This window comes from Protopterus annectens, chromosome 6.part0, assembly GCF_019279795.1.
Source record: "Protopterus annectens isolate FY-2018-M chromosome 6.part0, PAN1.0, whole genome shotgun sequence".
Lineage (NCBI taxonomy): Eukaryota > Metazoa > Chordata > Ceratodontiformes > Protopteridae > Protopterus > Protopterus annectens.
The window spans coordinates 762,928,211-762,940,900 of NC_056737.1; the positions used below are offsets into that span (position 1 = coordinate 762,928,211).

At 37.6% G+C, this 12,690-nt stretch overlaps 1 protein-coding gene across 3 annotated transcripts in view; it reads left to right on the forward strand.

Moving 5' to 3' along the window:
- The window catches only part of AP5M1 (adaptor related protein complex 5 subunit mu 1), an 857,482-nt gene that overhangs the window by 832,525 nt on the left and 12,267 nt on the right, over positions 1 to 12,690 (forward strand). For all 3 annotated transcript variants that reach the window (XM_044074440.1, XM_044074442.1, XM_044074441.1), the window contains one exon: positions 1,351 to 1,447. In XM_044074440.1, coding sequence (XP_043930375.1) covers positions 1,351 to 1,447 — 97 coding nt within the window. The remainder of the gene's footprint in view (positions 1 to 1,350; positions 1,448 to 12,690) is intronic.

Genomic DNA, 12,690 nt, shown 5'->3' on the forward strand with positions numbered 1-12,690 from the left:
GCTTTCACATCTACAAATGAACTTGCTGTATAGACACTGGGTAGTCTGAATGCAGAGTGAGTAGACCAGTTAGCTTCTAGCACCAGACTACTGTATTTTAAGAGTTCACACACTATGTAACTTCATATTTGTTTCATGTGAAAAACTTAGTAATCTTGCAGCACTTTTTTTGACCCTGCTGTATGTGATTACTCATTATTATCGACTCATGATCTTGTTAAAACAAGTTACTCTGCTTTAGTTCAGAGCATACCTACTGTTAATTTTTGAACAGGACATCTTTAAGATGTATTGTAACTATGCTGCAGCTTTGAAGTAGTTACACAGCAGTATGCTGGAGTGTTCTGCTTAGTTTTGGCAGATGAAACTTTGTGATTAATTTTTTCTCCTTGGTTAGAACTTCCTCATTTTTGTTGCCAACATTCGCTAAGCTGTTCACAGTGGAGAGATGTTGGTTAGAATGAAGAACAAACCACTGTACACCGAGTTCCAGATTTTGAGAAAAATCAGTAAATACACCAAGATACTTTGTTTTATTTTGTCACACATTTACTGCTTTTTTTGCCTATTTTGTAAGCAGTCACTACACATTTTCTGAAGATAAGTGTTCAGGTAAAGTATTACAAGCACACTAAAAACAACCACAAGAGTTGTGGCTAGCTGGGAAATTAACAATTTATTAAGTGTTTTCTGAAAAAGTCTGTATTTAGGATGAAAGCAGTTAGTAAATTATTTTTCTAGTCTCACTCACTTCTATTTGTTTTTTGGTGTGTTTTTGTTTTTATTGTAGTTGTTTGGTTTTCTTTGAAAGTATTACAATAATAGGCTGAGAATGGCCTTGATGAGTTGTATAACGTAATGTAATTGTGCTGCTGAATGAGTCATGGTTGTAACTAATACAAAGTAGTTCTGGCTTCTGTTTGATCACATTCCAATTATTCATAGCATAGTAGTTTTTGTTTCTAGTCACATCATAAATGTCCATCGGTCAGTGTAGCAGAGAGGATAAGACTGTGAGCTGCTACTAAGCTCCAACTTGTAGTCATGGACTTGATTCCTTTACTTTTGACTTTTATATTGTGTAACTAAAAATGTTACTTAGCCAGGTAAGTGCTCTTGAGCCACATGTAACTAGTATTACCTGGTTATTAAAATAATTTAATAAATTAAAAAAAAACTTTTGAGATGTATTGTTTAGTTTGGAAGTTTTTTGATGTGTATTAAGGCGGTAAGTTGATTATTATTTGTTTTCCAAGGACCAGTGTTCTAACTTTATAGAACTGGACCTTGAGAAATGTGAAGTTTTTGTTTCTTATCTTACCTGTTTTTTTTTTTTTTTTTTTTTTGCAGCTGCACTTTAGAATTCCAGATTTCACTTTAACAGGATGCTATGTAGACCAACATGCAGTGCAAGTCTATTCATCAGCAAAACCCAAAATAACTACGTGTAAGTTATAAAACCATATACTCTTTGTTTAAAATCTTAGTTTGATACAATATTGCAAGTACAACTTAACCTAACTGTATATTTTGGTACAATAAATATTTTCTGGTTTTTGGCAAGTGCTGACATTTTGGAATCCCAGAGCTCCTGATTCATTAACCATGTGAATGTACTGGTTCCAGGATTATTTCAGTCATGACCTGGGCACAGTGGCCAGAAAGTGAATACAAATATTTAGCACGATAGTAGAGAGTACAGATGTTTGGTAAGGCGATACAGTGTGAACACATGAGAGGATGCCGTGCACATACCTCTCAGCTGTCCAGATTTTCACGGACTGTCCAGATTTTTGCCTCATATTTTTGGTCTGGCCCTTGTAATGGTGGTGGTTTTCTGGCAGATTACTGAGGACTGAAGTCACTAAGGGACACACACAGACAGTAATCTAGCCTTTGACTATCACGTGTCTACAGTAGTGAGGAACTCATTCTATGTTGTACAAATTATAAACAAAGCTATGGCATCTAGGTCCAAGGAAGTCATTATTCCACTGTGTTCAGCATTCATCAAACCTGTCACTGAGTACAGTGCCCCTTTGGTTTGTACCTAACCAGGCATACCCAACAATTGGAACGTCCACAGAGGTTTCTCACTAAAAGAATACAAGGCATAACTAAAATGTCCTATGCAGACTGCCTCCAGATCCCATCCCTATATTTTGTCTCCTACAGGCTATTGAAGGGAGATTTATGCCTGGCATACAGGGCATTGTCAGACCCTGCATTGATGGACCTCCTGCATAGCCACAAAACAAACAACACCGCATTACTTGTTCTAAAGACTTAAACCTTGCCTGTGATATAAATAGGGCCTGCCAGACAGACAAGTATGTATCCAAGAGACTACCCCGTCTCTGGAACAGGCTCCCCATGCATGTGAAGCAGAGTTCCTACCTAACCCAATTCAAGTGCAACTTGGACAATTGGATGGGGAACAGGAAAGTCATCCCTGGTTTGGCACCTGTGTCTCTAATGGACACAGGTAAATGGTTCATCTTCCAGGCCCCTGCTTCTAAATGTTTCATCTCCCAAGCCCCTACTTACATTTATCAAGGGTATCAGAAATTGTCAGAGATTTAGGTTGCATGGTTAGGCTTAAAAAAGGCCCCTGTGGTCATTAGCCTAGTAAATACCTATGAAATGAAATAATAAGACATTTGAAATTCAGGCTTCACATCCTTCAGAAAATGCATACCAATGCAAAACCAGTTATTCTAGCAACCTTCTAAGTTTATAAGAGCAATATTCAAAATCTGTCCCTATTTTGGGGCCTTTGCCCTCCCATTATTTTTGGTTTTGTCCTAATTTCTTGTGCTAAGAGGTTGAGAGGTATGGCCCTGGAATTGTAGTTGGCAAGAGCTCAATAAGTGTTAGATATATTTCAGTGTACTTGTAAAAATGATTTGGCGTACAACAAAAAGTTGAATTTCAACATACGAGCAAAAAGATTTATTACACTGCTCTGGCTTAGTATGTTTAAGTACAAATCATTATTAATTTGAAAAAAGAGAGAATGGGAATGTATATATTTGCACAAAGAATTATTGATTGAAGTGAGTTTTTCTTCCACTGGAGTTGTAGTGCAAAATTTGAAAGGCTGAAGCTAGAAATTGAATCGGAGGGGAGGGTTTTAGATTTTGTTTAGAATGCAACAGAGGCGCAAGCTTTTTTGATGCATGGTCAACAATGTACCATATCTTAATGAAACTGTGATTGTGGAGAATAATGGACCTTGTGTGTAAGTGCAAATCCAAAATGCTGAGTGACTCCAATGTTCTCTCTTGTCACCTAAAACTGTTACAATTACCAATATGACAAAAGTGAACATTTTTGTGACTTTAAAGTAATAGCTTAAAAGAAATTGTCCCTAATTCTGTCCTTTTCCAACCCATTATTTTTGGCTTTGCCCATGACAATACCTCTCAAGAATACCTCGCTATGAAGAACATTTCTCATTTTGGGTCTTAAAAAGTTTATATTCCTCATTGAAAGGGTCTGTCTCTCATTCAGTGTTAACGATCATTTTAACTGAAATACAGCATAAAAAAATATATTAGCTCACTAAAATAACTATTCTGTAAGTAAAAATGTTCCATTTTAACCATTCTGTGAGCTTCCTTGTTGAAGGTGTTAGTAAGCTGTTAGTAAGTGTTCCACATTTTGCCCATTTGTTCCACATTATGAAAGATGGTGTTTCTTGTTTAGGAAATGGAAGTTTGAGAGCTAAGGTCCCTTCTTTTACCCATTATTTTTAGCTTTGTCCATGTTTCTTGAGAGAAGAAGCTGTTGAGATCTATGACCAAGATGGTATGCAGTAGTTCTTGATGTTACGCAACTGCCATAACATTTTGAGAGCTATGCAAAAACACCTGTTACGTCCAGTGTTCCCCATTATCGCCATGAGATTTCATTGTCAAGTAAGATATGAAGTCCAGCTGTTACACAAATAAAGGCAGACTGTGAATTCAAATCCTAGAGATTCATCATTGTGCTTTCCTTCAGTTTCATTAGTGCTTGGGTCATGGAGCACATATGAACTGTGATGTTCAGTTTAGGCATATGCCTTAAGCAGGTACTACACTGCAGCGCAAAAAGTTTTTTTTTTTTTACTACTACTAGACGTCACCATAAAGAATGCTCATTTATAACTTGAACTGAATATATTTATCTTACTGTCAGGTGTCTCTTTTGGTAGCTCCAGATTGATGGAGTGGTTTTGAAGCCACACGCTTCATCATCTTGTCATCAGATTACTGGGTGTATTGCCAAGTGCCTTCCGACCCCTGCAAACACATGCTAAATATCAGAAGATGTAATATATTAGGCAATATCAAGGAATTTTATTTATTTGTTTATTTTATTTTACATTTGTTGACTGAGCTAGTCTAGCTGGATATATGTCCATTTTCAGTAGAGGCCCGGGGAGAAAAGCTCCACAACAGCTGTATACAACTAATATACATGTGTAAATATAAACATAAGGGGATATTAATCAAAAATTGGTTATACATAGTAACACAAAACCCCTACGAGTTAGGCTTATTTACATTATATGACAAAAAAGGAACAGCAATAAGGAAAGGATATATAACTTGGTATATAGAATAATAGGTGCAAGACAAAAATAGACACGTTTGACAACAGAGTTTAAAGCAGAAAACTTAGTAAACTAGAAAGGTTAGTTGTGACAAAAAGTGTTTCAGCCAGGATTGTTGCATGGACACAGCCATTGTGAATTAAGGAAGGTTTGATGCTTTTTGAACAGTGGAGTAGATGAAAGGGATATAAGATTACTTGGAAGTTTATTCCAAAAGATTCCAATGTTGTTAGTAAGTAGAGAATCACCTGATTTGTTATTGCATTTTAGGGTTGCAGCTAGTAACTTATTAGCTGAGCCTAGGGTACTTAGATTTTTATATGGGTTGATCAAGTTAGAGAGAATGGGAGTATTTGCAGGATGATGCAAGATTTTGTGGGTGATAGTTGCTGAAAAAGAAGCTGGTTTTGCAGTTCCAACCATCCTAGTTTCCTTAGATTTTGACAATGGTGAGTATGGAATGGGGATCCAGTGGCAAATCTGGTAATGTTATTGTAAGAAGTGGCCAGCTTATTTTGATTGTTTTTGGATAGATTTGTAAAAATTGGGGAGGCATAGAGAAGGGTTGAAATTAGATGAGTTTGGGCAATAGTAGTCCTGGCTATAGGTGTAAGGAACGGTTTTAGCCTATAGAGGAATCCCAGTTTTCTATTCACTGATTTGATAGTTTACTTTATTTGCTAGTCAAAGTTGAGGTTATGGTCAATTGTTACACCTAAGAGTTTAGTAGTTGTGTCTGGTACTATTACAGTGTCATTATTTGATATAATTGTGAAATCAATAGAGGGAGACTTCTGGGTAGGGGTAAACAGTAGAAGTTTGTTTTTTTTTGGGTTAAGGAGGAGACAGCATTTAGCGAACCAGTTTTCGACTAAGGTAAATACTTTTTGGGTGTTAGACTGAAGTTCAGCAGAAGATGCTGTGGCACAGATTAGGTTCTAGCCGTCGGCATATTGAATACAGGTAGTTTGAGGTAGGGATGTTTTCAAGTCATTGATAAAAATAGAAAAGAGGATGGACCCCAAAATAGAGCCTTGTGGGACTCCCTGCAAGATAGGGAGTAGAGGAGATAGGTTGTTGTCCCAGAGGACTGTCTGTTGTCTATTTCTAAGATAGGATTCAAGCCATTTGACTGCCTGAGTGTCAGTTGAAAGTGAAGTAAGTATATCCATCATTAAGTGATGATTCACCATGTCAAAGGCTTTGGAGAGGTCTAGAAAGAGAGCAGAGGTGAGCAAGTTGTTGTTTCGATTTTTATTAATTGAGTCAGAAAAGGATAGGAGTGCAGTAGTAGTACTATGAAAAGGCCTAAAGCCATGCTGGCACTTGGCTAAAAGATTATTTTGGAGGAGATGATAGAGAAGTTGCCGGTGAATGCATCTCTCCATGATTTTTGCTAAAGGAGAAAGTAGAGCTATGGGACAGAAATTAGAGAGTTCTGTTGAGTTTCCTCCCTTATGTAGAAGTATAATATATGAGACCTTCCAAAGAGATGGTATAGTGCCTTCTGTGATGGCCCTATTAATTAAGATAGAGATAGGGTAAGCAAATACTCCAGCTGTGATTTGCAGAAATTCAGCTGGAAGGAGGTCTGCTGAGGGGGTACATGGTTTTAGTTTTTGAAGCTGAGTATGGATGAGAGAGGTTGGAACAGGCTGTAATTGGAGGGGAGGAGATAAAATGGTTTGTGAGAGTGTGTTGGAGATGCTGGCTGGTGATAAGGTACTTGCTAATGATTGGACTGAATCCACAAAGAATTTATTAAAGGAATTGGCAATTTGGCTGGGAGAATTTTGAGTCAAATTAGCTGAGGTTGGAGTTTTGGAGTGCCCTGGGTGGAGTAGGCTGTTTATACCTGACCAGAATTTTTGAGGGTTTTTATGTTGGGCCTGCTGGAGCTTATGGTAGTAGTACTTTTTATTTTGGACTATTGATTTTTTTGTAGCATTTCTCAACTGTCTAAAGATTTCATGATCATTTGGGCCTGGTAGACACTTGTGTCAGCCCCACTACCAAAGATTTTGAGTCTGCTAATAGACACTTGTGTCAATCCCACTACCAAAAAAATGTTACTCTGTTAATAACTCATAGCTGCATTCTGCACAAGTTGAAATGAAACTTTGACAAGCAAATTATAACCTTCCTGATTCGCCCCATTCTGGCAATCAGCGTTTCACATGGTAGAATAATGAAAATATATGAAGATGTGATGTAGGGGATTTCTTAAGTCTGCATATGTCTCTTTAAAGGGTAGGAAGAGGAGAGGCTGTTTCTTTCTTTATTTTTTTAGAGTGTGATGGTAGTCTTCATCACCCTCAGAGTACTTGTCAATTTCTTTTCACAGTACTTTTGGAGGATCAGGCCAAGAAATCCCCTCAGTAGCCAGAATTGGCTCATGTAACTATTTCCTGAGGGACTAGCTTACAATCATGGAGAGTGCTTTCAACTGGTCTGTCTGGTACACAGACTTCAAAATATTACCTCAAGAATTGGTGGGAACCTCAGTCTAACTTAATGGATTTTTGAGCCTGTTAAGGACTCCTCCTAGGATGTGACCACTACTTTTTGGCATCATCTTGATGCTTTGCCACTAACTCCTATATTTGATAGGATTTATTACCCACTAGTTTTATCTTCCTGGTATGGAGCCTCTAAACCATGGTGCAGTTCTTTAACCCAGCACTACCCCTGATAGGAAATGTGGAGCACTGGGCCCTCTTGGAGAGTGCACCTTTATGAGAGTCACTCTGCCTATGATTGCCGTCATCTTTATGGGGCAAATAATTAAGTTGTGGATAATTTAGACAAGTCAGAGAGTTCACAGTCAGTACAGGATATGTTTGATGCACAAAATCTCCCAGGGATGGCCCAAAAAATAAACTTGCTGTCGCTTGTCTTATGTACATTAAGCAGACGTTGAGGCTTGGGTGTTAGTTTAAGTAGTTTATTGTATACAAACACATCAGGATGGATGGCAGGAACATTGAACTTAAACGAACTATCTAACTAACTAACTGACTGACTACATACATGCATGCTGTCACTCTGGCTGCTCACTCAAAGTGGCATTCTTGCTTGCACATGCTCTGTACTTGTATGCATGTGTACACTGACTGGAATGCTTCTTAAAGGTACATCATGCACTCTGAGCTACATCCTCCCTCTTTACTGAGCTGTGTCATATAAGCAGTGACATTTCAATAGGCATGCAGTTATACAGACACTAATAAAGAAAACAACAGTCATGTCCAGGTTGCTGTGTATCTGGAACTAGGTTTCGAGATGCAACCTGATCTCGTAACATAATAGTTAGGACTGGGTTTAGCAACAGGGACAGTCACTGGGGAATGTTCTGCTTGAGGACTCTTAGGGATTGCTGATGGAATGTCCTGTGGAACAGGAACACTGGACAAGTCATTCTGAGAACTAGAGTCTTTCTCACAAGCAAGATGCTGTAACACTGGTTCACATACTGGTAACAAATGCTACAGATTTTGTCTGAATTCCATTCCTTGTGATTCCACAATGTACGATCTCTGTTCTTAACACAAACCTCTCATAGATCCGATGTAATCAAAACCTTTTGACGTCTGCATCCTCACTATCTCCCCTTTTCTCAATGAACTGAGTGGTTTGCTGCTTTATATCCTAGTAAGACTTCTGGAACAAACACTTCAACAGTCTGACTTTTACTGCTTTGCTGTTCTTGGCACATGGAACCAATAAATTACTGCTGATTGGTAATGTGGTTCTGGTTTGTCTCGATGTAAGTCTTTGGGCAGGTGAACCAAGATGATTATCATGAGGAATATTTCTGAGATTTAGCAAGTTTAGGAAAACATCAGTATTGTCACGTATGGATTCCTCTAACAGCTGTTTTGCACTTTGAACTGCACGTTCATCCAAGTCATTGGACTGAGGGTATTCAGGACTACTCGTAATGTGAACAAAGTCCCATGCTTCTGCAAATTTCTTGAACTTCTGACTTGTAAACTGTGCACCATTGTCAGAAATAACTCTGTGTGGATTACCTTGAACAGAAAAATGTATCTTCAGCTTAGTAATGACAGTACTGGAAGTTAGGTTGGGAAGTAGGTTAATCTCGAACCAATTTGAATAAGAGTTTACTAACACCAAATAATGTTGACCATTCCACTCAGATATCTGTGGCTACTGTCGAACAGGGTAGTTCAGGAAATTGGCTTAACTGGAGAGTTTTTTTTTTTTTTTTTGCTGACGCGGCTTTGCACTATTACATACTTAACAAGATGAAAGTTCTTTCTCAATAGACATACAGGGCCAAAATACTAGTCCTCTCACCCTTCTTTTGGTAGAATCAATTCCTGAGTGGCCACAATACAAAATCTGAATGTAGTCTTGTTGCAAGGATTTTGGAACAATCACTTTAGGACCTTTCATGATGATTCTGTTGTCTGACTGGAAAATATGGTTGCATTTCTACTGGTAAACAAGATTGCTTTGAAGGCTTTGACTAATAAAGAGGTTGAGTTTCTGGAGAATTGGATCTGAAGCTGTCTAAGTTCTGAGCTCATCCAAGACATATATAAGAAAAAATTCTCACTTCCACGACCTCAAAATCAAGATGTTTGTTGTTATGCTGTTTTGTGGTTTTCCTGGGCGTTCTGGATAAGGTATCACCAAGATAAAGATGCTTGCCTTTTGTATAGATAAAATTGAAATTGTACTTCTGTAATTTGAGCATCATGTATTGCAGTCTAGCTGAAGCTGTATGCATAGACTTTCTCAAAATGGTAACTAAAGGCTGATCAGGTTCGATCTGGATAGGTCGACCATAAATATAATCATGAAACTTCAAACATGCAAACACAATCGCCAAAAGATCTTTCTCAATCTGGGCATACTGCATCTCTGTCTGGGTAATAGTTCTCAAAGCATAGGCTACTGGTCTACCCTCTTGAAGAATGACTGCACCTAGACCAAACTTAGAAGCATCACAAGAAAGAGTAACTGGTTTGTAAACATCACAGTGGCTGAGAGTTGGTGGACTAGAAATTTTCTGTTTCAGGACATCAGATACTCTTTGGTGCTGTTCTGACCATGACCAAATTACATCTTTGCTTGTCAGCATCTTAGTGGTGCTGAAAGTTGGCTTAAATCTGGAATGAACTTACCTAGATAGTTGACCATGCCAAGAAAATGTTGGTGGCCTTGAACATTGTCTGGAGTTGGCATCTGGAGAATTGCTGTTTGCATGGAAGGATCTGGTCATAAGCCTGAAATGGTAAATAGGTGACCAACATAAGTAACAACTTGTAGCCTGAATTTGCACTTCTGAGGATTCAGCTTAAGATTCACTTCATGTGCTCTTTCCAGAACTTTTTTGAGGCTTCTGTCATGTTCGACTTCACCATTGCCTCCTACTAGGATATCATCTGCTATAATAGCACGTGGATAGCCCAAAAAATTTGCTTCATTGCACTCTGAAAGACTTCACTGGCAGAATTTATCCCAAATGGCATTCTCAGAAATCTGCATCTTCCAAATGCATGCCGAATGTGGTTAACAATCAAGATTTTTGATCAAGTAAAATTTGCCAGAATGAACTCTCTGCATCTAAGACAGAAATAACAGTGACATTTGGCATGAAGGCAGCTAAATCTTCGACTGTGCACATTGGATGATGAGGCTTTTTTAATGCTTTGTTCAGATCTCTTGGATCAATACATATTTTTATATCATCTGAGCATTTCTTATGAGCTACCACCATGGAGGATACCCATTCAGTAGGTTCTTCTACTGGACAAATTATTCCTAGCTGCACCATTCTGTCTAACTCAGCTTTGACTCTGTTCTGCATAGCTACTGGAACTTTCCGTGCTGGTCTGATAACTGGGCTGACCTCTGGGTCTAACTTCCTAGAGTACACAACTGGCAGTTTGCCTAGTTTGTCTGCAAAAATATCAGCATACTCAGAAAAATAGTCTGGGGTGAATTTGAGCTACTGTCATTCAGGCTTACATGGTGGACTTCAAACTGTCTCTGAGGTCTAATAATGACTGTACGTGTCTCTTGACTACTTAAAACTTCAAGTCATAGCTGTTTCCAGCAGAGTAACATGAAATTACTACTGAGCCTTCAGGTTGAATCTCTTCACCACCATAAGCAACAAGCTTTGCACACTCTGTCAAATCAAGTTGTTCTGTAACTTTTACTCTAGCAGATGTTTCTGCTGGCATAAGATTGCACTTTGAGCCTGTATCTACTTTGAGCTCTACAGGGCTCCAATTAATCCAAACAGTACAAAATATTTTGCATCTACATCACGTTATCGAAGTCTTACTACATCGAATCACTAAAGGTCGACCTCTAGTGATCGATGTAGTAAAAGTGTATGTATTCATGAATCTTTATTGGAAGATAGTGGCAGTGCTGACTTAATAGAAGCGGCGACCACATTTAGTGATGTTTGTGATGGTATGTTAAGTAATGTAGATACATTTGATGCAAACATTAATCGCCGTAGTAAACGGGAAGTAATATGTAACCTAGATGATGGGGAAACACTGGATGAAGTACATCTCGACAATGATGACAATATTTTAATGCAGATGAGTGTACACAAAGTTATGGGGGAGTTCAATGAAGTTCATTTGGACTCAGTCAATACAGGTACACTTAATAATGAAGGGCAGTGTATAGATAATGATACAAACATTGTAGGTAGGAAAGGTGGTACCCCCACATTTTGGGTTAATGAAGAAAATGATTTAACACAGATTAATCAGCAAGACGGTGAGGCCTACCCTTTTTATAGGGAACAAGTGAATGATTGTATTACCCCTTTGTCAAATCCTATAATAGTGTTTAACATTACAAAAGATTTTAAGTTGTTCAACTATTCAAGTACAGAGTTTAACACACATCATGCAGACATTTTATCAAAAGGGTTTAATTTTGTACCTTGTAGAAGAGGAAATGTAGCTGACACACTTATAGACTTGAAGTTATTTACACGCAAATTAAATTTGTTGGCCTATTTTGGTTTTAAAAAGAGTGAAGAGCATATAGTTAAAACAACTAATTTACATAAACCCAGCTATTTCAATCCACCTTACAATAATATGGTACACATTTTTGAAAACTTGTGTGAACAAGACATCAGACAATTATATAAGGATGACAATTTAGTATATCAGAGTAATTTAAAACAGGAACATATTGATGGTATTCAATTTATATGTAGTAACAAAAATATACGTGTAATGAAGCCTGATAAGGGAAACGGAGCTGTAATAATGGATAAGGTGGATTATGACAATGCAATGTTAACTATGTTGTCGGATGATAATTATGTGGAAGTAAGTATTAATGAGGTCAACTTAGCTTAAAAGGTATTGATCCATCTCTTGAAGACATGTTATTTCAAGGGCAGATCAATGAGGAAGAATTTTTCTATATGACAAATAAATACCCTGTGGTCAGTGGGATCTTTGGTATCCCAAAGATCCACAAAGGTCTTAATAATGTTCGTTTTAGACCAATTGTCGATGGTAAGAGGAGTAAAGTGTCGTTTATAAGTCAATATTTGGATTCAAAACTGAAAAATGGTTTAAATAGTTTTCCTTACATAACTAAAGACTCATGGCATTTTTTGGATAAGATCAGAAACTATGGAGTACATGATGACATCATGTTTTTGACAATTGATGTGGTTAACCTTTTTAGTGTTATACCACACGACATTGGCCTAGAATGGATGGAAGAGCAGTTAATAGTTACTGGTGTTTATGAGCAAGACCATATAAATCTTTATGTAAGGTTAATGGAAATAGTGTTAAAAAATAATTTTATATTTTTTGAAGGCTATAGGTTTCGTCAAAAAACTGGTGTGGCAATGGGGGCAGCATGTGCCCCCATATATGCCAATTACATCATGGCATATTGGGAAAACAACTTTGTCTTTAATAGTGAATTTAAGTCATATATTAAATTATACACCCGTTTTTTGGATGACATTTTTATTATATGGCAGGGAGATAAAAACATCCTTGAGAGATTTATTGTTTATATTAACCAAACAGTATGGTTTTTGAAATTTTCCCATGAAG